This window comes from Lissotriton vulgaris, unplaced genomic scaffold, assembly GCF_964263255.1.
Source record: "Lissotriton vulgaris unplaced genomic scaffold, aLisVul1.2 SCAFFOLD_2111, whole genome shotgun sequence".
Classification (NCBI taxonomy): domain Eukaryota; kingdom Metazoa; phylum Chordata; class Amphibia; order Caudata; family Salamandridae; genus Lissotriton; species Lissotriton vulgaris.
The window spans coordinates 38,490-64,567 of record NW_028245856.1 but is presented as its reverse complement, the minus strand read 5'-3'; the positions used below and the strand labels follow the sequence as shown (position 1 = coordinate 64,567).

General features: G+C 51.9%; 1 protein-coding gene across 1 annotated transcript; it reads right to left on the bottom strand.

The window, feature by feature from the left end:
- Positions 1 to 18,961: 18,961 nt before the first annotated feature.
- On the bottom strand, positions 18,962 to 21,850 carry LOC147666266 (toll-like receptor 4). Its single transcript, XM_086949177.1, has one exon. It carries the CDS (start codon positions 21,848 to 21,850, stop codon positions 18,962 to 18,964), a length of 2,889 nt encoding a protein of 962 aa, XP_086805303.1.
- Between the last annotated feature and the right edge of the window lie 4,228 nt (positions 21,851 to 26,078).

Here is a 26,078-nt window from a genome sequence, read left to right as displayed (position 1 = left end):
ATATAAGTAATCTTTCACTAGAGGATGCTGTTCATATCCCTTGGTCAGACCACTTCTTACTCCCTTTCAATTGGGCACTACCAGATGCTATCCCACCAACTGTTAGAGCTACTAAATTTACCCGCAATTGGACGAAACTCCCCTTAGATATCTTGATAAGCAACCTTAAGGATACTTTTCCCTTATCTCACCCAAACCCCATTGTTGTTAATGACAATTTTAATAAATGGCTCGAATCTTCACTGTTGGAAGGGGGAGTCTCTAGTTGGCGCAGTGCAGCACTGGCGACAAGCAGGGACTCTCTCTTCCTCGTCAGGGCTGAGAGTTACCACCAAGAACAACCTCTGCTTACCCTCTAGGTAGTGTGGCCCAAGCAGTCTAGGCTAATCTCTGGGGCACATGGGGTTAAACATTTGCAATATTACACCATCACCACCAACCCACCACACAATGACACCAAACTGTATTTGTAAAAATATATATTCTTTATATACTCTCAAAGCAGGCTTGTAAATACAGTCTTTAAACTTTAAATAGCGGTTCCAGTTGACTTGGGTTTAAGTTGCCACAGTTCTTTTTAGCAATAAGCAATCTTTGTTTAGCGTTGCAAATAACAGTTCTAGTTCTTATTCAGCTTTTCGTTATTTCCTCAAAAAGGGGGGGGGTTCCAGGCTCTTCACTGTACTTTTCTTTGTCCTGCTAATCAACCAGGATTCCCGCGGCTGTCCGCGGCCTCTCCGCGCCCCTCGGCTCCTCCGCGATGGAAAACGGGCCCGGTCTACCCACTCTCACGCTTCTGGCGGGAGCGGCGGCCGGGGAGTCAGCGCCTGCCTCTCCATGCGAGCTGCACGGCTGTGCGCGGCTGACAGGGGGAGAGAGTGGGGGCCCTGGGAGCGCTCCACATGCAGCTCTGAGGGCTGGGCGAGGCAGAGGGTAGGAAACAGTACCTTTCTCGTGAAGAAGCTGGGCGCCGGTCAGCGCGGTAGTCCGCGTCGCGTTGTCTTCCTTCCGATGTCTGGAGCGAGCGGCGGCTCGGCTCCGGCTCGGGGGTTGGTGCTGCGGCGCGGGCCGGGTTGCGCTGGGGAGCGCCTCGAGATTTCCTGACACAGGAGGTTGCACGCAAAGGGCAGCGATCCTCGGCGCAGGCCTCGATCAATCCAGGCGACGTTCAGGCACCCCACGCAACAGCTGTTTCTCGGACAGCGGCGGCGCGTTCAGGGGCACCAGACACGAAGGGGTGCAAGCAGGCACCGGGCGCCACCTTTCTTCACGTTGCGAGCTGCGGCTGGGGGCCAGTCACGGTGCTCGGATCAGCTGGGCTGGTCTTCACGATGCTTCTGGGCCAGGCAGGTGGCAGTCACTTTGTTCAGAGGGAGGGCAGCTCCCAGAGCGTTGCTAAAGAGCGCGATGGTCACAGCGCGCTCCGCTTTTCCTGGAGAGGCTTGCAGAAGGAAAACAGCGTCTTCCAGTGGTTCCTTTGTCAGGGGGTAGCGCCCACTGTTCCTGGGGCGCTGGTCAGGGGGCAAGTTCACAGGCAAGCCCTTGGAGATCTTTCAGCAGAGTTTGGCACAAAGTTCAATAAAAGCAAAAGTCTCTTGTAGTCTCTTCTTTTCCTCTCCTTCTGCAGCAAGGCACCAGACACAGGCCAGAGACAGCACTCCTCCTTGTCCTTCCAGGTCCTTCTCCTCGGGCAGAGTTTCTTCTGTAGCGCAAACAGGATCTAATTTACAAGGAGCAGGGCTCCTACTTTTATACCCAGTTTCTTTTGTTCTTACAGGCCAGGGGGGCCTTTGCATAACTGTTCTCAGTCCCTGAGCACTTGTGGTGGGTACTTCTGCTTCTGCATTCAGTGTGAGGGCAGGCACATCAGCCGCTCCCCAGGGGGGCGGAGCCGGCATTGTGAAGACAGGGGCAGCCTGAGCACTTTGTTGACAAGCTTCGGTCCTTCCTGGGCCAGGTGCAGGCTGAGTCATCAGTCGCTCCCCAGGAGGGCGGAGCCAGCATTGTGGAGGCAGAGCACAGCCTGATGCATCATTCAGGGGAAACTCCCACCACCCACTAAGGTGTCATCCTGCTATTCACAACCTGTCAACTCCCAGCCCTGTCACTCACACAATCAGACAGTCAGATACACACAAGAGCAGAGGCGGGCTGAAATGGTTAGACAAGCAAATGCTAACTTTCTAAAAGTAGCATTTGCAAACCCAGGATATTAAAATAAACTTTACTAAAAGAAGTTTTTTATTATTCCGAGTTCAGGCATAGTAAACATTAATTTCCACCATGTTCCCTGAGCCTGCTGGGAATATAGAGTGTAATAATTCCAGCAGCCCATTCTGGCCTAAAGGGAGCAGGTAGCCTTACAATAGTGAAAAACGAATTTGGTTGTAATTCACTACTAGGACATGCCACACACATCAGGGCTTGTCCTACCTTACACTTACAATGCACCCTGCCCTAGGCCTACCATAGGGGTGACTAATATGAAGTTAAGGGAAGATTTAGGCCTGGCAAGTGGGTGCACTTGCCCAGCTAGCATGACAGTACCAGACTGCACACAGGTTCTGCAATGGCAGACCCTAGACACATTTTAAGGCTGCTTCAGTGGGTGGCGCAACCAGCGCTGCAGGCCCACTAGCAGTATTGGCATTTACAAGCCCTAGCACTCCTGGTGCACTTTACTAGGGACTAACAGTAAATCCAATGAACCAATCATGGACATCAATCACATGTACACTTTTCAGTAGGGAGAGCATATGCACTTTAGCACTGGTCAGCAGTGGTAAAGTGCCCAGAGTCATTAAACCAAACAAAATAGGTCAGAGAGAGTATTGGAGGAAGGCAAAAAGTTTAGGGATGACCCTGCCAAGAGGCCCAGGTCCAACATTCACTCAACTGTGTCCTTCCAAGGAACGAGATCTCAGAAAAGGTGGGAACAAAAAAAATTCTTTGTATTCCCAAAAACTACGCAAATTAAAGCAAATATGTAAAAGACATGAAAGAAGCTGAAGGAAGGACTTCTCCGCTTCCAGTAAAACCACATATTGAGAAGCCATCCAAATCGATACAAATTAAATAAAAAATGCTCAAGCCCTCTACTATCAAGAAAATATTTCAGCAACAAACACTTCCAGTGAGATATTTAAAATTGCCAAATCCCTTCTCACACCCCTCTAATGTCTCAGAAAATGTTCAATTGTGGTGCGATCAAATTGCTGGTTTCTTTTCCACCTACTACAGATTCACAAGCGTCTGTATCAACTGATGTAGTCACTCATCTTGATCCTGCTGGAGGAATTCATGCCTCTGTATCTTACTACCCTGAAAGGGTTGCTGAGAGAGCTCAAATCAGGTTCCCCTTTAGATTCCACCCTACCCCCTACAATTCTCCATAAAATCTCAGAGGTGGTGTCAACAGTTATACTCAATTGTATAAATACATCACTCAAGACAGGGATTCAGCCTCCCCAATGGAAACATGCAAGGGTCAAAGCACTCCTAAAGAAACTGAACCTGGATCCAAATACCTGGGGAAATTATCGACCAATTTCCTTACTGCCAGGAGTTAGTAAATTAGCAGAGAAATACATTAATTCGATGTTATCAGCCTTCTTGGAAAACAATAACCGTCTTCATCCATCGCAGACTGGATTTAGACCCCAACAAGGCACAGAGGCAGCCTTTCTGGGTGCAGTAGAGGAAATCAGGAAGGCCCTGGATAATGGAGGCTGCTCTGACCTTATCTTATTAGACCTCAGCGCAGCCTTCGACACTGTAAATCTCCAGCTAATAATACAAAGACTGAGGGAGGCTGGAGTGACTGGTCTGGCACTAAAATGGCTACAGTCTTTCCTCCAAAACAGGGTCTTTACATTCTTCAAAGAGGAATGCTCTTCAAAACAAATACTGTTGACTTCTGGGGTCGCACAGGGATCTTCCCTTAGCCCCACTATGTTCAATGTCTATATGAGCTTGCTGACTGAAAGGGTATGCCCATTTGGTGTACAGATTGTCACATACGCCGACGACACTCAGTTAATTATCTCCTTGAAGCAATTTAACCACCTTGACCCCGATCTAGCCACCTGCCTTGAGAAAGTCTTTAACTGGATGAGTGATTCTTTCATGAAACTCAATGGATCAAAGACCGAACTCCTGCTTTTAGGGAAGTCTGCTCCCCCAAACATAGACCACCTCTGGCCTAGCTGCCTAGCCCCCCTGCCCCAAAAAAACAAATAATAAGTCTAGGAGTCTGGCTTGATGGTATTCTCAATTTTAAGGAACATTCACGCATAATGGCAGAGAGTTGTTATGGTCTTCTAAGAATGTTTAGAAAGTTACTCCCCCTGCTCACTTTTGCTGCTAGATGACTGCTGGTTCAAGCCCTTGTACTTTCACGACTCGATTATGACAATGCCATATACCTGGGAACCCCCCAGGCCACCACCAAAAGGCTTCAAATAGTACAGAACTGTGTGGCCCGCATGCTGTTGACCATTTCCAGACGATCCTGTGCAAGACCCGCTCTTGTTACCCTGCATTGGCTCCCTGTCCTGGAAAAAATTGATTTAAGGCTCTGTGTATCACCTATAAGTCATTCTCTGGAAAGGATCCATCTCTGATCCATCGCTGGATCAAACCATATGTACCCAACAGAGCCCTTAGATCTGAGAACAAAGGTTTAATCTTAGTTCTCAAGATTAAACGTGCACGTAGTGGAGGCTGACTGTTTACATACAATGCATCCCGACTTTGGAACAGTCTCCCTCTCCACTTATGCTCTGAACCTAACTACCTCAAGTTCAGAAAACTTTTGAAAACATTATCCTTTCCTTAATCTCCTCACAGTTTACATGGTGTTGTAGCGCTAGGATGCCCCTGGGTAACCATGTGCTTTATAAATGCTCTGTCATTCTTCATCAGAGATTTTCATGCTCCAAGAAGCTCCAGCCTCAACCATCTCTTGCTACCAAGATCTGTGCCCACAACTCATCCTCTCCACCGTGTGCCTTCATCATTGATGAGCTGCTGGAGGTCCTTTTGTGACTTCTGTGCCTCCGGCCTGTGTTTCCTCTTGATGGTCTTCTTTGGCTCCAGTGGGCTCTGCTGCTTGCTTGGGCCTGCTCTGACTTACATGTTCGTGGTGAGTCCCTTGGACCTTGCTGATCCCGACATTGTACCTTTTTTGCCTACTATGTTTGTTGCCATTGCCAAGGCTTGTTGGTGCTCCCGGCAGACACCAAAACCCTGGCTCTTGACATCTGACGTGTGACAGCTCATGATCGGCTCCAGGTCTTCCACTGCGTTGCCTGGTCCGCACACCTGCAGCTCTAAGGTCACCGTCAACTCTCCTGCATCTTCTGACATCGGTGGACATTCACCTTCCATGCCTTCTGGTTGCTCCTGAGTGGCATATACTCTGTCCCTTCTGCTTGCAGGTAGTTCTCTTCTTGAAGCCACCTTTGGGTTCCACCGGACACTTTCACCTTCTTCACCAGCGGCATCTTCACTGAAGTCCTCCATTGTGGTCTACAGCGGTTTCCGACGTCACTTCACACGTATGCAGACGGCTTCCCTGGTGTAGGTATCCTGGTTACCAGTGTATCCATGGTTGAGGTGACTCTCCAACCTTCCATCTTCCACTGAGTTTCTTCAGGGTCCTCTAGGATGGTCCCTTCTTAAAAACTGCAACCATGACTTACCCATTGACTTGTATAGAGCTCAAGGTGTGTTCCCACCCTGCACACAGCCCCGTGCGGTTCCTGGGTACTTACCTTGAGTGATTCCTTGGGTCCCCAGCTCTTCTACGTCTCCTAGGTCCAGTCTTGATTTAGGTCTTGGTTCACATTCCACTTTATTAATTTATAGTTTTGTGTCCCCTTGGGGACCACTCTGTATTTGTGCTACTTACTTGTTCTATTACTAAAGTATTGTGTGTATTGTGATTATATCTCTGAGTAGGAGATACTGCAATGTGTTAGTGAGTGTTGATAATACATACACATTTATATAACTACACTGTGTGGTTCTTTTTCACTTAATCTGCACTATATGATTAGTACTGGTAAAGAAGCTGCTTTACACTCCTTCTGGACTAAGCCATAAGCCTGCTCTCCACAGCTACCTCTTAGAGAGCTTCTAAGGTAGTCTAAGACCTCTAAAATCACCATAAGGGTTGTCTGGATTGGTGCTGGGACCTATATGAGCCCTCTTAGAGGTGGGCTCTAGAGATATCCATTAGTCTGGAAGTCCTATAGGCAGACAGGGGCAGAGCCGGACATTCTGCAACCTGAGGTCCACTTACATGAGCGAGCACCATATACTAAGCCAGCCTCCTACAGGTATTGTGCAGACTGCACCATTGTTGTATCACTCTGAGAAGACCGTCATAAGTGAGCACCATACACTAAGCCAGCCTCCTACAGGTATTGTGCAGACTGCACCATTGTTGTTTCACTCTGAAAAGACCACCATGTTTAGAATCAATGTGGTGAAGATGCCTGAGAGAGCGCGTCGCTCACTTCAGTCCATGGTTCTTTTGCACTGTGACTAACAGCATTTGTGTGATAATAAAGTCACATCCACTGAAAACAAATTGCCCGTCTGTGCCACGGCGGGTGGACCACTCCTTTACTTTGCCAGTGTTGTTTTTCATTCATTATTTACCTTTGTTGTCATCCTTGTGTTTAAACTTTGGGCCTGACTAGGAACTTGGCAGGCAGGTTTCTCCCTCCCAACGGTGACAGGTATCCCACCCTCCGAAGTATAAATCCCACAGGATGCTATGGGATTAAATTTTATGGGGACAGGACATCCGTAACCGTTGTGACGGAGTAAGCCGTCTGCCAAGTTCCAAATCAGGCCCCATGTGTTCAGGTCACAGTGATTCAAAGCCTATTCTTTGCACCAAAACCAATCATATTTTCCTGTCATGTTCATTACAACGGCTTCGATACCTGTTGTACGACCACCTACCTGCCTGGAAACACCTTCAAACAATGGTAACGTTTTAAATATACATTTTATTGCAAGCATTTGGTCACTTTGTTTAGGTGAAGGCTTGTTATTGTTCATTTATTCCTTTCATTTTTTGATATCTGCTTGGGATACAAAACACATTAAGCCTTGCTCAGGTCAGAGCTTCTGGCTTTGTCAGTGCTTGTCTTTATTTGTGAATTTACCTTAAGTTCTTAGGCACAACATTGGTCAAGAGGAACCTATATAAACCGCTGAGGCTGGGACCTATATGAGCCCTCTTAGAGGTGGGCTCTAGAGAGCTCCATTAGTCTTGAAGTCCTATAGACAGACAGGGGCAGAGCCGGACATTCTGCATCCTGAGGTCCATCTTGCATGAAGCTGCTCCCTGCATACATTAGCTTCTACACTACACAGTGTTAATGACGACCTCAAACCAAGACAGAACATCCACAACCAAATACAATAATGCCAACACACCACATCTAGATCCCATGGAATCACATCTGTAATCCAGAGGGCCATTCCTACAAACCAAGATCCAACAGCCACATCAACATATATCTTCATTGTTCACTTGAACTACTCCGAAGACACCACAGTCAAGAACTTCACAAACCTTCTTGAAATAAATGACCATAAACAACTCTGTAATGAACCAACTCATATTAAAGGCTACTCTCGATATGATAATAACCAGAAATGAGCGTGTCTCACTTAGGTCCATCTTAGGTTCATCTTACCCGTTGACTGGTCCAACCACCTTCTCATACTGTTTAATATCAATACCCACGTCAGACCCCACCCAGCCTCAACCTACAAACCTAAGCACTGGGCCTGGAACATCAATTAGGTCCCAATAATTGAACTGGAATCCAGAATCTGTGCCCCACTACAACATCAACCCCTCACTCATACCGTTGATGACCTCACTGCTCACCATAACACAACGATGACTAAAGTTCTTGACCAAGTGGAAGGCTCAAACTAAAACAATCGGGAAGAATCCAATCATGAACTTGGTTCAACTCTAATCTGAACAACAAGAGGAGCCAACTCAGACAGACAGAAAGGATATGGAGACAGAACCCATTGACAATGCACCTAGCACTACTAAGAACCGCACAGCTTTCCTATAAGAAGCACATTTTTAGAGTAAACACCTCTTTCTTTCGAAACCAACTTGACCGCGCTAAGAATAGACCCAGGGAACTCTTCAACATCATTAAACAACAAACGACCCTCACCTCCCCTCACAAAATAACAGCCACCAAAGAAAGCTGTGAAGAAATTGCCGGCTTATTTTCTGACAAAGTCGCAAAAATTGAGCAATCCCTTCATCCAAATCACAAATCTTCCAGCTCTCACACCCTTCCCTACTGACTCACTTCCCTTCACTGTAGCCACTCCACCAAAGATACATATTGACCAAATGGCCCTAAAATAAGCATAATGTCAACTATGACCTCGCTCTACTGAAAAACAATGCTAATATATCTGACTTCACACACATGACAGAAAATGAAGGGCCAGATTCACAGAATGAACTTAAGACTCAATCCTAAACTTACTACTAATTTGGTATTCACAGAATGCACTTACTACTTTTAGCATTCACAGAATGAACTTACAACTTTTGGTATTCACAGAAGTTAGGAGTTTGTCTTAAGTCTGTCTTGGGTATCAATGGCACAGTCCTAAAATGGTTCACATCTTACCTGCATCACCGCTCACAACAAAGTAAAATTAGCACTTTTCTCTCTAAACCCACACTAGTTACTCTTGGTGTAGTCCAAGGCTCAAATCTCTCCTCCTCCCATTTCAATCTCTTCCTGGTACCCCTTACAACCATCCTGAATCAAGCATGGGTCAAATATCACCTATATGCTGATGACACACAACTTTACCACAAAATCAAATCACACAATGACATCCTACATCTCAACGCCACACTACTCAAGATACAAACTTGGCTCAATTCAAACCACCAAAGTTGAACCCCGGCAAAACTGAACTACTAACGTTCTCCCCTAAAAATAACCCCCCACCAATCCAAGAATGACTCAAGAACCCAAATGCCCTCAATTGCTCTCTTACTCTGTCCAAATCTGTAAAGTCCTTCTGGATCACCCTGGGCAAAAACATGTCAATGAAGGATCCCATCAGTAACTCAGTCAAAGGAGCGCTTTACACACTCAAACACCTCAAGAAATCAAACCATTCATTCCCCCGGATGATCTTAAGACTGTTGTACAATTCCTAGTCCTCTCTAAACTGGACTATGGGAAGGCCATCTTCACAGGGACACCAAAAATTCACCTCGGAGGTGGATGGGGAGGGAGTTCCAAGTCTTGGCTGCCAGGTAGGAGAAGGATCTTCCACCCATGGTGGCTCTTCGAATGCGTGGAACGGCGGCGAGGGCGTGGCTGGTCGATCGTAGCTCGCGGGTGGGAGTGTAGAAGGTCAGGCGGTTGTTGAGGTACCTGGGGCCCAGGTCGTGGAGGGGCTTGTGTGCGTGGGTGAGGAGTCGGAACGTGATTCTCTTGCTGACGGGGAGCCAGTGCAGGTCTCTCAGGTGTCCGGAGATGTGGCTGTGTCGGGGGATGTCCAGGATGAGTCGTGCGGAGGCGTTCTGGATGCGTTGGAGTATTTTCTGCAGTTTGGCTGTGGTTCCGGTGTAGAGGGTGTTTCCGTAGTCCAGTCGGCTGGTGACGAGTGCCTAGGTGACCGTCTTCCTGGATTCGGTGGGGATCCATCGGAAGATCTTTCGGAGCATGCGTAGGATGTTGAAACATGATGATGAGACGGCGTTGACTTGTCTGGTCATCAAGAGGGAGGAGTCCAGGATGAAGCCCAGGTTGCGTGCGTGGTCCGTTGGTTTGGGTGCGCTGCCCAAGGCAGGGGGCCACCAGTAGTTGTCCCAGGCAGAGGGTGATGATCCAAGGATGAGGACTTCCGTCTTGTCTGAGTTCAGTTTCAGGCGGCTGTTCATCATCCACTCGGCTACGTCTTTCATCCCTTCGTGTAGGTTGGTTCTGGCGGTGGCTGGGTCGTTGGTGAGGGAGAGGATCAGCTGGGTGTCGTCGGCGTAGGAGAAGATGTTGAGGTTGTGTTGGCGTGCGATGGCTGCGAGGGGGCTCATGTAAACGTTGAAGAGGGAGGGGCTGAGTGATGATCCTTGTGGTATGCCGCAGATAACTTTGGTGGCCTCGGATATGAACGGGGGGAGGCAGACTCTTTGGGTTCTTCCGGCGAGGAACGAGATGATCCACTCCATTGCCTTCTCTTGGATTCCGATGTTGCTGAGGCATTGCACTAGGGTGCTGTGGCAGACAGTGTCGAACGCTGCGGAGAGGTCCATGAGGATGAGGGCCGCTGTTTCCCCGTTGTCGAGCAGGGCTCGGATGTCGACAGTGGCTGCGATGATGGCGGTCTCGGTGCTGTGGTTGGCTCGGAAGCCGGACTGCGAGTGGTCGAGGGAACCGTTCGTCTTGAGGAAGGCGGCAAGCTGTCTGTTGACGGTCTTCTCGATGACTTTGGCAGGAAAATGGGAGGAGCGAGATGGGGCGGTAGTTCTCGAGGTCGGTGGGGTCTGCTGAAGGTTTCTTCAGGAGGGCGCTGAGTTCGGCATGCTTCCAGATCCCTGGGAAAGTGGAGGTGTTGAAGAAGCAGTTGATGATGTCCCGGAGTTGGGGTGCAATGACGGAGTCGGCTTTGTTGAAGACGTGGTGGGGGCATGGGTCGGTTGGCGATCCAGAGTGGATGGAGTTTATCGTGTGAATGGTGTCTTCGGTGCTGATCGGGGTCCAGGCGCGGAGGGTGGTGGTCGGGGGCGTTGGTTCTGTGGTTGGGTGCGTGGTCTGTGCGCCGAAGCTGTTGTGTATGTCTGCGATCTTGCTGTGGAAGAACGAGGCGAGTGAGTCGCAGAGGTCTTGTGTGGGAGTGATGTCGTTGTTTCCGACGCTGGGGTTGGAGAGCTCTTTGTCGATGCTGAAGAGTTCCTTGCTGTTGTGTGCGTTGTTGTCTAGTCGATCCTTGAATGCTGTCTTCTTGGTGGTGTGGATCATCTGGTGGTGTTTGCGGGTGGCGTGCTTGAGGGCGGTCATGTTGTCTGTAGTCAGGTTTCTTCGCCAGGCTTTCTCGAGGGTACGGCAGTTCTTCTTGGAGTTCTTGAGGTCGTTGTTGAACAAGGAGGCTTTCTTGCTGCCGGGCCTGCTGGGATGGTTTTTCAGGGGTGCGAGGTCGTCGGCGCAGTTGGTGATCCACTGTGTGAGGTTGTTGGCTGCTTGGTTGGGGTCCGTTGATCTGGCGGGAGGGTTCTGGTTCAATGATGTGGTGAGCTGGTCGGTGGTGATCTTGTTTCAGCTCCTGCGGGGAACCTGTTGCGGGTGGTGGTGAGTCGTCATCCTTTTGAAGCTGAAGTGGACGCAGCTGTGGTCTGTCCAGTGGAGTCCGGTGGAGTGGCTGAAGGAGATGTGCTTGCTGGAGGAGAAGACTGGGTCAAGCATGTGTCCGGTGTAGTGGGTGGGGGTGTTCACCAGTTGCTTGAGTCCGAGGTTGGCGAGGTTGTCCAGCAGGGTGGTGGTGTTGTTGTCGTTGTTGTAATCCAGGTGGAAGTTGAGGTCCCCTAGGAAGATGTAGTCAGCGGAGGGGAGGGCGTGTGGGCTGATGAAGTCTGCGATGTCTTCGCTGAATTGTGTGTGGGGTCCTGGGGGTCTGTAGATGAGGGTGCCTCTGAGTGTGGTCTTGGGGTCGCTGTGTATCTGAAAGTGAAGGTGTTCGGCGGCTGGGAGGGTGTCGTCGGAGTTGGTCGTGATGTGGATGGTGTTCTTGTGGACGATGGCGATGCCTCCTCCTGTCTGGTTGACGCGGTCCCTCCGGGTGATCTTGTATCCGTTCGGGATGGCGATGTCGGGCGCTGAGGAGGCGTTCATCCAAGTTTCCGTGAGGAAGGCGACGTCTGGAGATTTGGTGTCGATCAGGTTCCATAGTTCCACAGCGTGTCTGTGGACGGAGCGGGTGTTTAGCAGGATGCACTTCAGGTGGTTGCTGCTGGTGCTCGGCTTGGCGGGTGCGGTGCAGGTCCGGATGCAGGAGAACTTGCAGGATTGGCAGGTGAAGGGTCCGTGGGTGCGTCCTGGGGTGGCTCGGTGGCAGCCGGGGATCCGGCCGATGTTGAGCGCGTAGAGGGTGGCGGCGTCGTAAGTCCGGCGGGTGGGATGGCATCTGCGGGAGCCAGGGGGTCTGGCGCTGGGCGCTGTCCAGGCACGGACGGGCGCAGACGGGCTTGCCTTTGGCGCGCCTTCGGCGCACAATCGGCGCCCCCACTGCGCTTGACCGCTGCGCGTGACCGCTGCGCGTATGCTTGGTCTCCATATAAGGCCAAGTGGGAGGGAGGGGCAGCTGGGAGCGGGGAGGACACAGAAGAAAAGGGGGCGGGGCCGTGATGTACGGCGGCGGGAAGCGGGGAGCGGGGGTCACACCAGGGGGGGCAGTGAACAGGAACAAAAAATACAAAAACAACAGAGGAAATACTAGGAGCAAGAAAAGGGCGATAGCAACAGGGGAAATACAATCAAGAAAAGAGCGAAATCAGGGCACAGGAAATCAATCAAGAAAAGAGCGAAATCAGGGCACAGGAAATATCGGCAAAACGGCACAACGATCAGCAGCGAGCGAGGGGGCACACAGACACAGCTGGAGGGGCGTGCGGAGCGGAGGTGTCCTGAGGGCAGGTCAAAGATAAAAGAATATTCAGGGGACATTCATAGGATGCACTAGGACAGATATGGAAGCTGACTTACAAGCTCTAATAAAGAGATATTAATTAAATATATTTATTGAGTCTAATTGATTTCTTTACAGAACCTAGGATCTTGCATGAAATGTAAAGCCTATTGTTGGACTTGGCCCTTATGGCAGGTTCACCCCTAGACTTTTTGCTTGTAATGGTGACCTGGTGGTAGTGATTTTTGGGTTCTGCGCACTTTCACTGTGTCCCAGTGGAAAGTGCGTGCGCACTCTGAGTGCATGTGATGAGATAGGCCTGCCCTCCCATAGGAATGCATGGGGAATGTATGTGTCCCTGGTAGTTCCTGATGCGTGGGGTGTACAGGTTCGAATTTGATATGTGCGAACTCGTGAGAGTAAATGCTTCACAATGGTGTGTGTTGCATGAGTGTGTCATATGTAGAAGTGCCATTCCAGGAGTTGGCATATTAATGTAAAATATGCCTGGCGTGTGATTGGCTGGAGCAGGCTGGTGAGCCTGGCTCCAGGAAGGCTGGATGGGTCTGCCCGGTGGTGAGTGGGAGATTAGCATGCTGATGGCTGGGGAGGAGTGTACCTGTGTCCTGAATGGGCTGGGATTTTCCCCACACAATGCTGGCTCCGCCCCCTGCAGAGCGATTGATGACCCAAGCCCTGCCAGTGAATAGAGAGGGTGGGTGAGGTAAACAGAGTACTTAGGAACCAGCTGCAACTGGTTTCTCCCCCACCCTGCACCTACAGACAAAGGATTTAGGTGATTAAAAATGGGCTGTGTCCCCACTGAAACTGTTCTTGTTCCTTGATCCTACTTGAGGGGGCTGCTGCTGCTGCTGGGGCCAGGAGGAATCGCCACTTGGACTGCCTCCCTGCCTGGAGGGCCAGTGAGCTGGCCCCTGGCCCAGCCTTGCCCCCCCTGCCTGCCAAGGAGAAGTTTTGCTGGACTTGTGTTTCCCCTGAAGCGCCTGGGAGCGCTGTGTCTGTGCTTCTAGCGCTTAAGAGCGCTTTTATTTTGTCCTGGCACTGTAGTTTGTGCCCACAGCGCTTGGGAGCGCTTTCTGTAAGGCAGGTGCCCACCCTGCATTTCGCTGCTCGAGCGGCTGCCCACGCCGCATATTTGTTCGATTTATTTAACTCAAGGGAGCCCACTCCTCGGTTAACTATTCCCCAACCTAAGGAGTGCCGGAAACGGGCCGCCGCGCTGCCCGCGACGACACGGAAGTGTTCTTGCCGGCCGGCCAATTAGAGAGCGGGCCGACCGGAAATCCCACCGCTGCCACCAATGTTAGAAATGGGATCCCTGGCTGGCCAGGGCTTGCGCCAAAGTCAGTCAGAGACCACCACTCCCAAGTCAGGGCAAGGGAGTTACACGCCAAGATAACCCCTGCTCACCCTCTAGGTAACGTGGCGTGAGCAGCAAGGCTAAACTTGGAGGCGATATGAGTTAAGTATTTGCTCACGCACCCCAGCAACAACACCCAAGGCCCACCACAAAGGAAACTCCACACAAGGTTATATATAAAAATAGAATTTGTATTACACCAAAACACATTAGATAAAACACACACTTTACAATGTGCCAGAGGCATGGGCAGAATTTACAGGGGATATGTACAAGACAGGGCCACCTGGACCACTGTAGTGCGCATGCACTTTTCACTGGGACACAGTGAAAGTGCGCAGAACCCAAAAATCACTACCACCAGGTCACCATTACAAGCAAAAAGTCTAGGGGTGAACCTGCCACAAGGGCCAAGTCCAACACAACCCCCTTCCAGCCAAAACGCAGGGGAGAACAATCACCACCGTGATGGACTTCCCTGCTTGGGGCGATAGAACACGGACGCGGGCCCGCAACTGCAGGGACACCCTCCTGTTCTACGCCACGGTGAACCCATGGGGTTCCTTCTCAAACCACTGTCTGGACCAACTGGGCTACCCCACTGGTACTCCCAAGCTGTCCACGGCCAGGACCAGGCCCTGGGCACCCAGGTGCCACCGGTCCTTGCCTATTCACAGAGTGGGGGGTAGTAACCCCTGGTACATAGTAGCCATTCTCCACTCTTCCTGTCTGCAGGACAGGACTAGACTGCCACTGGTTCTCCAGCCTAGGGCCTACAACCTCAGGCGGACCAGGAGTCTCGGGGAAGGCTCTCCTCCCCCTACCTCTTCTTCTAGGGTTCCTCCTCCTCCTGCGAGGGGTACCCTTACAACGCCACTCCAACCCAGGGTTTAACCCCTCAGTTTGCACCGGGGTCGGAGGTGGGCTTTCCCACCCTCTGCACCCCCTTCCAGAGGTCTGCCCTCTCCCAACTGGAGAGGTTCCTCTGGAAGAACCGGTCATGACACTGCTTACAGTCGTCCTACCCTTCAGGTCAGGCTGATCCTGAACCTGGCCTTCCAACCTCCGGTCTCAAACCTTTGGCGGAATAATTGCCTGGCACTCCAGGACTTCTGGGGACTCACACGCCATCCCCCTGAGGCGGACACATGACCCATGTGTCGTGTGACTGTCTGTCTGGCACAGATCTCCCATCCCCTGTCCACCTGACAGTGCGCAGAGATCCCCCAGCACAGAAGTGGCGCCACCCGGGTCCCCCCAAGAAGATCTAGCCCAACTGGCTAGTCCCTGGTCCACTGGTGCATCCACTGGGAAACTCATCCCCCAATTACTCTTCACTTCGGACTTCTGTGCCCTCCCTCCTGGAGTAGCACTGCCAGACACTGGAACCACTGGAGCTCTAGTTACAGATGCTCCAGGTTCCCTAGACACTAGTAGATCCTCCTCAAGTGTAGTAACAGGACAGCCTAGGTCCCTAACCTGGTGTTCCCTCAAGAAACCACCCAGGTTCTGAGATAGGGCTTCGGGCCTCTGGGGACTCTCAACCTCCCACTGACTCCTGGTCCACTGAGCCAGGTAGTCAGCCCCTCCACCCCTCTCACTATACTGGGACCTAGCTGGGCTACACTGAGCCTCTTCCACCACGCTGGGCTGGAAGATACATATACCACTACTGTTGGACTCGCTCACTAGGGACTCTAAAGAACCTCTGGCCCTCTCCCAGCGGTTTGCTTCCTCTGTAAGCTGCTCTGAACAGGGAGACCCATATTCCAACAGGTGTTGGCGCAACTCCGGACAACAAACACTGAGGAACTGCTCTTTGATAATCATTCCGTGCAATACATCAAAATCATCTTCCGTGTGAACTTGCACCCAATCAATCAGTGTCCCATTACATTCATCCTCAAACTCTCCCCAAGACTGGTGAGACAGTCTCCTAAGGTTCCTGAACTTCAACCGATACTCCTCTTCTCGGGAAACAGGTACCAGACTGGGGGAACTGGGACTGGGATTTTCTACACTGAGATTTAAAGAGCTGCCACCACTGGACTCAACCCTCCCTGGGGAGCCCAGACAATCAACAATGCGAGCAGGGGATAGTCTACCCTCCTGAGCTAATCTCTCTCTGGCGAAGGCCCTCTCAGCCTCCGCCATCCTCTCCTGAACACCCAGCTGCACTATCTCCTTGGCATGCTCTAACCTGAGCTTCTCCATAGCCAGCTGGTGCTCCCTCTCTTCCCTCCTATCTACCCACTCCACTGGAGACAGGGAAAGGGATGAGGCGCTGCCTCCTATGCTGGACTCAGCAAGGGACTCCCTATCTATGGGGTCCTCACGTACCTATTATTATTATTATTATTTAACGATTTGTAGAGCGCCTGGTGACCCGGAGGCATCCCCGCGCTATAAGAACTAGTAGTGACCGAGGAGGAAGAGGGACTATTTAGGAGAGATGGGGTTACCTAGAGGGTGAGCAGGGGTTATATTGGCGTGTAACTCCCTTGCCCTGACTTGGGAGTGGTGGTCTCTGACTGACTTTGGCGCAAGCCCGGGCCAGCCAGGGATCCCATTTCTAACACCTATTTTTATGTAAAGTGCTCTGATACCTTCGGGTCCAGCTAGTGCTATAAAAAACGTATAAATACATGGATAATGCCACAAGACCACACCCACGATCCATCAACCACATTCATGCATCCCACAATAAGTATTCCAAGATGAGGCTGACATCCTTTGACATCACAAAACACCACATAAAAATAATGCTGCCCACCTACATCTCAAAACATCACATCCATAGTTGTGCACCTCCCCCACACCCTAGAGACTGCACCAATAACCCAAGTAGAGAACGGTGCAAAGCCACTCACTTTCCAATACACCACGCCTACTAATCCATCATAATAGTAATTTTTTAATCACAATCGTACACCTTTGAAAAAGGCCTATCGTGCTACAGAACAAAGAGAATAAAGGGCAAGATGTCAAACAGCCAAAACAGAAAAGGTTAATTTTTCCACAGTTGCCTTCAACACCACAACTACATCACAAAATCCCGCTTCCAAATGCATATAAGATGCTGCCACAGAGACTGAACCAACGCGAAATTCATCCACCAGAAAGATAATGGCATATCACAGGCCCACATTTGAAGATGTCACAGCAACACCTCAAAAATAAAATGCCAAGAAGACACCTGCCATTGTACAACTCGAGATAGAAAATCCAAAACAAACTTTTAATGGCCTGTGTCAATGTTGCTCAACAAATACCAAAACTTCTTGCTCTGTAGGTACCAAACGCTCCTTATGTGCTCCAACGAGTAGGAAGAGGAGCCCCCTAAAATACCTTTCAAATACAAGGAAACCCCCAAATGTCACTGTTCATTCTCGGTCAGCTCAATCAAGGACCAAGTCTTGTACATAATATTCACAGTCTGATCCTTTATTTTCCAGACTACTTCAAAACCTCTAGCCGACACGTGTTTCGACTCGCATCACAGCCTAGACTTCCTCAAGGCCTAGCACTAATAATTCCTGCAAATATCTTCGATCTCACCACAGTAATCATGCTGACAAAAGTATTCAAAAAGATTATTAAAGTTCTCCAAGTACGAATTGTCAAACCGGTATACACTTCAAGTTGGACACATCATGCCGGGATGCGGTTCCTGGCAGTGTGGTTCTAAGGTGCCTTGAACTCCGGCTCACACTATGGCCGATCATATACCCATGTGACTGAAAATGACAGCCCTCACTTGTGGAACTTTAATCCCTTTGAATACTTTTAGCAGTGTGGTTACTGTGGTGAGATTGAAGGTATTTGCAAGAATTATTAGTTCTAGGCTCTGAGGAAGTCTAGGCGATGATGCAAGATGACACACATGTTGGGTAGGCTAGAGGTTGTGAAGACATGATGAAAATAAAGGAACAGAACGTGCTTACTACGTGCAACACCCTCAGGTGTAATGATCTCACAGAGACTGAACAAATGCAAAGTAACCTGCCAAAAAGCCACCATAACAAGGCAGCCTGAAACCTCATCCAGTATTGTTTATCACCTGTAAGTGTAGAATAGACCTTTTACTGCTCTTTGCACTATTCTTGGCTGAATATATAGGGGTGGCTGCCACCCGAGAGCCTATTTAGAGCACTTTACATGTGTCCTTTTCTCTTATCTGCACTGCATTATGAGCCCACTACTATCACACTTACTCGCTACCTCCACTGTCCATCTTCCACCCTCTGGTACTCACAAGACATGTTGTGATCTTCTCAAGCGCCATCGCACCGCAGGGAAAGGAAGAAAACATAAGAGGGGAGGAAAAGACTAGGGATAATCAGCGGTCAGCAGCACCACCGCTCTCCTTGGTTAAGTTGGATGTGTTATTTTCAGATCCATTTTACATTGTCCTCTGCCTGGACACAGCACAGACAGGGTTGAGAATGAGTTGACCTGGACCAGTGAGCACCTTAAGACCAGGACACCTTTTATCTACAGAATCAGATCTTCTTTAGCCAGATCAGAGGTGGCGCATTACTTGATCCTTAGCGGTCAATAATAGTGAGCATTCCTTTTAACGTTGATAAACTCATCTTGCAAATTAATAAACATATACCAGTGCCAAACTGTTGCTTATTGCATGGTTTTAATTACTGGGATAGAGAAGCAGTGGTCAGGAAAGAAAAAGAGTTATCAAAATTGTGTTATTTTATGATTTGCTACATGCAAGTTCTTTTCTAGTGAGCTCAACCTGCTCTCTTCGTGCTGGTCTATGAGTCCCATCCTTTTGTAGCAAATGGGCTTCTCTCTTCCCCATGCCTTTTTTGGGAAGATGGCCTTCCTCTATCGTCTGTGGTGAGTATGGAACAGACTGTCTCATTTGATTATGATGTCCTGTTGCTCAGCTCCATCCCCTCCAATGGCTTTGCGTAGTCGGGCCCAGAACAGAGGCCGCTGGCCCAAATCATCCTCCCACTCCAGGTAGGTTTTCTTCTTCACCAGCTTGGCCAGTTGGTGGTAGCGGGAGAGGCTCCTCGTAGACACTTTCTCCAGGAACACCATCACCAAGGAATCCTTTCTCTCTGCTAGAAGGCGGTATGTGGCCATCCGCACTTCCAAGGAGCACCAGTGGCTGCGCAGGTAATGACGGCTGATCAGACACACCACCCAGCGGCTCCTATAAATGCTGTCCATGATGTTATCCAAGATGTCTTTGCCCACCTGAAAGTCCCTGCCATGCAGACACACTTTAAAGAACGGTGGTCCTGTCTCTTCCAAGTTGGGCAGGAACTCATGGACAACCCAAGCCTCATCGTAGCTGCTGTAAGAGACAAAGGCATCAAAGTCATATTGCCTCTTCCTGTCGTGTCTCCCACGATAGTTCCACCAGGTCCTGAGCATGTAGAAGAGATACAGGAGGTACCAGCGCACCTTGTGATACAGCAGGGCCGTGATCAGGAACAACATGTTGAAGGAGAAAGTCCCAATGCAGAGTGAGTAACCTATCAGCAAGCTGCAGTCTTTCTCCAGGAAATTCAGGAAATTCAGATCCTGTGGCCCACTAGAACATGTCTGAATTCCCAGCTGTGGCACTCTCACTTGGGGGTGGGTGGTCACCCATCTTCTGATCCAGGCTTGTTCACACAAACAATCTAGGGAAACATCCTTCAGATATATGTAGCGTAGACTTTCAGTATGGTCGAGCAGACCCTCCTGTAGGGTTTTCACAGGTTGGGACTTGAAGATTACGAGCTCCAGAGAGACAAGGTCTTTAAACATGGTGGCCGTAAAGTGCTCTATCCCAGAATCCTCTAAGATTAAGGTTCTGAGGTGCGTCAGGTTCCAGAACAGCTGCTCTGGAGTAAGGAACCCCTTTTCTATGTCCAACTTTAGGTTTCTGAGATGGAGATGACGTAACTTGCGAAGAAGTGGCAGGGTGGCATTCAGGGGGCTGTAAATTTTGATATAGTGCACAAAACCACTGGAGCTATAGTATAAATGTTCCAGGTTGGTGAAGCACGTTAAAGCCAAACGACTAGGCACAGTGTCTGGGTGTGTATGACATTCCAGATGTTGATTTTCCAGTAGATGAACTTCTTTAACAAATTCCAAAGATGGGCCTGCCTTCAGGTCAATGAAAACATCTTCAGCTTTAATGTGAAGTACCTTCAAGAAGGTACAGTTTTTCCGACATTTGAGGTAAACGGTTGACCCCTCAACTGCAAGGTAGGTCAAGGGATTCTGAAAAAATGCAAACCCTGGTACATCTTTGAAGGTGAGCCTCATATCTTCAAGCCGGTGCATTCCTATATAAGAATCATTGTCGCTTCTAAGCTGGTTTCCCAGAAGGTCGACAACCCTCACGTTTGTCAAGTGATTGAAATAGAAATTCTCCAACAGAAAGAGCCCATTAGAACTCAGGTTGAGTGATTCCAGCTGCTCCAGACCCATAAAGGCATCTTTTTCCAGAGTTGGAATGTGATTCTGGCTTATATCCAGTGTCCGCAGATTGCCCAGACAGGATAGGCGCCTGGAGCCAATGCTGATGATGCGGTTGGTAGAAAGATCCAGGTGTGTCAGGTTGGCCAGAAGAACCTTGGGATGTGTCCCAGGTGGGCAGATATCTAGACTCTTTATCTTGTTTACAGATAGAATGAGGGACCTCAGGCTCAGCAATTTCTTGGCCATGTCACTTGTGAAAGTCCTTATGAAGTTGTCAGACATGTTGAGCGATAGTAGGTTGTCGCATCCTTCAAACAACTTTGTGGAAAGCTTAAAAATAGAATTGTGAGCCACACTTAAGTAACTCACTTTCAGCTGCGACACCACATTGCAGACATCTTTGATTTCCAGATACTCTGTATTTATCATGGCATTTAGGGACAGAGTCGCAATGCTCTTTATTCCAGAGTCAACCAGCTGAATGACCTTCAGATCAGTGTGATCCGCCCTGAAGACCGTGCGGTGAGGGAAATTACAGAATGCATTTTTCTCAAGTCTTTCCAACTTATTACCAGACAAATCAAGGGTGGAAATCCTTGGAGAGAAGATTGAGCTCCTTGCATGTTCAGGCAGCTTGGGGAGATGGTCTGTCCTAATGCAGTCCTCTTCACGGGCACTTGTTATACCGTTCCTCATGATTTCCAGGAACTCTAACGATTCCAGGGACTGAAGCAGAGTGGTCAGCCTGTATAGCCTACGACAGTCGTTCTCATATAACGATATCACCTGTATTCCATGTAAGGGCTTGAAAAGACTTTGTTGAAATTCTGAGTAAAGCACCACGTTTTGAAGGTCCAAGCGGGTTAGGTTCTCCAATCCACCAAGCACCTGATCATCCATGTCTACGGGTGGAGTGTGATTACTGTAATCTCCTTTGATTCCCAGATGTCTCAGGTTGGCAGCACCATTGAAGGCTCTTGCAGAATCATAAAAGGATCCATACAGATAGAGCCGGGTCATGTTCTGATACCCGGAGAACGAGTCTGTGGGAACGGTTGGTACATGTAACACCAGGCAGAGGGTGTCCACGTCCACTGGAACCTCTCTTAGATCCACCTCCATGTTCCTCACTGGGCTGCATTTGCTGAAAACCCAGAACCCCTCCAAGGGGAATCCAAAGCAGGTCGGGGCCAGCACTCCCAGTGATCCCAGCTGGTCCCACTCGTAGATGTCACACTTGGCAGTGACTGTGTCTGACACTATGGTCCACAAACAGACGACAAAAGGGCAAAGCACGGCTACAGAGAATGATCTCAGCGCCATTTCACACCTCTGCTGTCTAATCTGTGGTTTAAAGTGAAGGTCTCTGGGCCGTGGTTTGCTGTATCACCTTAAAAGTAAGTGAAACATCCCCTTCCTCTGTGCTTGTCTGAGGGATAAGGGAGGGCCCTATGAAAAAGGAACCGAGAGAGATAGAGATTTATAATTAGAAAAAAGAAGAAAAGAGAGTCTGAGTGTATAAAAACAGAGCCAAGAGCAGTAATGTCCACTGCAACATGTTCATTCATGGGAATGTGAGACCACCTTCCTATCCGTCATCGAACCCTGACCCTAATTAGAATTGTTACAAAGGCCCCGTACAGACCAAGAATCTTTATGCATTAGCTCCAAGCATTGGCTACTCCAGGAGGTAAGAATGACATTCATGTTTACTGCGCCAGCCTTAAAGTCCTTAGACATCAACAACCGGCACAAGTCCACTCCACCCTAAATACGTCCAGAAATCCCAGAGGGCAAGCACTTCTACGACTGGAATCAAGATGATTTAAGGCTTACTGAGTCCTTTTTCAGGGGCTGCTCCGGCTTTATGAAACTCAGTACCTGAGGGCCAGAGAAGCCAGAAAAACATTGCTACTTTCTGGAAGAAAAAAATATATATATATATTTTGGCGCATATCAATATTTATCTCCATATTTATCAAGGTTTTGCGTTGCCTTTGTGCAGCGCAAGGGGACGCAAGGGCGACTCAAAACCTGAATGAGATTTATCGACCCTGTGTGATTTGATAAATCTAAAGTAACGCAGGGCAGCGCCAATCCGTGCCGTGTGTTACTCTGCGTCAGGGAGGCGTGCCATTAGTGGAGCGTGGGTGGAGCGTGGGTGGAGCGTGGGTGTCTCTGTGGCAGGGAGGCGTGCCATGGGTGGAGCGTGGGTGTCTCTGTGGCAGGGAGGCGTGCCATGGGTGGAGCGTGGGTGGACCGTGGGTGTCTCTGCGGCAGGGAGGCGTGCCATGGGTGGAGCGTGGGTGGAGAGTGGGTGTCTCTGCGCCAGGGAGGCGTGCCATGGGTGGAGCGTGGGTGTCTCTGGGGCAGGGAGGCGTGCCATGGGTGGAGCGTGGGTGTCTCTGCGGCAGGGAGGCGTGCCATGGGTGGAGCGTGGGTGTCTCTGCGGCAGGGAGGCATGCCAAGGTTGGAGCGTGGGTGTCTCTGCGGCAGGGAGGCGTGCCATGGGTGGAGCGTGGGTGTCTCTGCGGCAGGGAGGAGTGCCATGGGTGGAGCGTGTCTTACTCTGCGGCAGGGAGGCGTGCCATGGGTGGAGCGTGGGTGTCTCTGCGGCAGGGAGGCGTGCCATGGGTGAAGCGTGGGTGTCTCTGCAGCAGGGAGGAGTGCCATGGGGGGAGCGTGGGTGTCTCTGCGGCAGGGAGGCGTGCCATGGGTGGAGCGTGTGTTACTCTGCGGCAGGGAGGCGTGCCATGGGTGGAGCGTGGGTGTCTCTGCGGCAGGGAGGGGTGCCATGGGTGGAGTGTGGGTGTCTCTGCGGCAGGGAGGCCTGCTATGGGTGGAGCGTGGGTGTCTCTGCGGCAGGGAGGCGTGCCATGGGTGGAGCATGGGTGTCTCTGGGGCAGGGAGGCGTGCCATGGGTGGAGCGTGGGTGTCTCTGCGGCAGGGAGGCGTGCCATGGGTGGAGCGTGGGTGTCTCTGGGGCAGGGAGGCGTGCCATGGGTGGAGCGTGGGTGTCTCTGCGGCAGGGAGGCATGCCATGGGTGGAGCATGGGTGTCTCTGCGGCAGGTTGGCGTGCCATGGGTGGAGCGTGGGTGTCTCTGCGGCAGGGAGGCATGCCAAGGCTGGAGCGTGGGTGTCTCTGCGGCAGGGAGGCGTGCCATGGGTGGAGCGTGGGTGTCTCTGCGGCAGGGAGGCGTGCCATGGGTGGAGCGTGTGTTACTCTGCGGCAGGGAGGCGTGCCATGGGTGGAGCGTGGGTGTCTCTGCGGTAGGGAGGCGTGCCATGGGTGAAGCGTGGGTGTCTCTGCAGCAGGGAGGCGTGCCATGGGTGGAGCGTGGGTGTCTCTGCGGCAGGGAGGAGTGCCATGGGTGGAGCGTGTGTTACTCTGCGGCAGGGAGGCGTGCCATGGGTGGAGCGTGGGTGTCTCTGTGGCAGGGAGGCATGCCATGGGTGGAGCGTGTGTTACTCTGCGGCAGGGAGGCGTGCCATGGGTGGAGCGTGGGTGTCTCTGCGGCAGGGAGGCGTGCCATGGGTGGAGCGTGGGTGTCTCTGCGGCAGGGAGGCGTGCCATGAGTGGAGCGTAGGTGTCTTTGCAGCAGGGAGGCATGCCATGGGTGGAGCGCGGGTGTCTCTGTGGCAGGGAGGTGTGCCATGGGCGGAGCGTGGGTGGAGCATGAGTGTCTCAGCGGCAGGGAGGCGTGCCATGGAAGGAGCGTGGTTGTCTTTGCGGCAGGGAGGCGTGCCATGGGTGGAGTGTGGGTGTCTCTGCGGCAGGGAGGCGTGCCATGGGTGGAGCGTGGGTGTCTCTGCGGCAGGGAGGCGTGCCATGGGTGGAGCGTGGGGTTCTCTGCGGCAGGGAGGCGTGCCATGGGGGAGCGTGGGTGTCTCTGTGGCAGGGAGGCGTGCCATGGGTGGAGCGTGGGTGTCTCTGTGGCAGGGAGGCATTCCATGGGTGGAGCGTGGGTGTCTCTGCGGCAGGGAGGCGTGCCATGGGTGGAGCATCGGTGTCTCTGCGGCAGGGAGGCGTGCCATGGTTGGAGCGTGGGTGTCTCTGCGGCAGGGAGGCGTGCCATGGGTGGAGCGTAGGTGTCTCTGCCCAGGGAGGCGTGCCATGGTTGGAGCGTGGGTGTCTCTGCCCAGGGAGGCATGCCATGGGTGGAGCGTGGGTGTCTCTGCCCAGGGAGGCGTGCCATGGGTGGAGCGTGGGTGTCTCTGCGGCAGGGAGGCGTGCCATGGGTGGAGTGTGGGTGTCTCTGTGGCAGGATGGCGTGCCATGGGTGGAGCGTGGGTGTCTCTGCCCAGGGAGGCATGCCATGGGTGGAGCGTGGGTGTCTCTGCCCAGGGAGGCGTGCCATGGTTGGAGCGTGGGTGTCTCTGCCCAGGGAGGCGTGCCATGGGTGGAGCGTGGGTGTCTCTGCCCAGGGAGGCGTGCCATGGGTGGAGCGTGGGTGTCTCTGCGGCAGGGAGGCGTGCCATGGGTGGAGTGTGGGTGTCTCTGTGGCAGGGAGGCGTGCCATGGTTGGAGCGTGGGTGTCTCTGCCCAGGGAGGCATGCCATGGGTGGAGCGTGGGTGTCTCTGCCCAGGGAGGCGTGCCATGGGTGGAGCGTGGGTGTCTCTGCGGCAGGGAGGCATGCCAAGGTTGGAGCGTGGGTGTCTCTGCGGCAGGGTGGCGTGCCATGGGTGGAGCGTGGGTGTCTCTGAGGCAGGGAGGCGTGCCATGGGTGGAGCGTGGGTGTCTCTGCGGCAGGGAGGTGTGCCATGGGTGGAGCGTGGGTGTCTCTGCGGCAGGGAGGCGTGCCATGGGTGGAGCCTGGGTGTCTCTGCGGCAGGGAGGCGTGCCATGGGTGGAGCGTGGGTGTCTCTGCGGCAGGGAGGCGTGCCATGGGTGGAGCGTGAGTGTCTCTGCAGCAGGGAGGCGTGCCATGGGTGGAGCGTGGGTGTCTCTGCGGCAGGGAGGCGTGCCATGGGTGGAGCCTGGGTGTCTCTGCGGCAGGGAGGCGTGCCATGGGTGGAGCGTGGGTGTCTCTGCGGCAGGGAGGCATGCCATGGGTGGAGCCTGTGTGTCTCTGCGGCAGGGAGGCGTGCCATGGGTGGAGCGTGGGTGGAGCGTGGGTGTCTCTGCGGCAGGGAGACATACCATGGGTGGAGCTTGGGTGTCTCTGTGGCAGGGAGGCGTGCCATGGGTGGAGCGTGGGTGTCTCTGCGGCAGGGAGGCATACGATGGGTGGAGCGTGGGTGTCTCTGCGGCAGGGAGGCATACCATGGGTGGAGTGTGGGTGTCTCTGTGGCAGGGAGGCGTGCCAAGGGTGGAGTGTGGGTGTCTCTGTGGCAGGGAGGCGTGCCATGGGTGGAGCGTGGGTGTCTCTGCGGCAGGGAGGCGTGCCACGGGTGGAGCGTGGGTGTCTCTGGGCAGGGAGGCGTGCCATGGGTGGAGTGTGGGTGTCTCTGCGGCAGGGAGGCGTGCCATGGGTGGAGCGTGGGTGTCTCTGCGGCAGGGAGGCGTGCCATGGGTGGAGCGTGGGTGTCGCTTCGGCAGGGAGGCATGC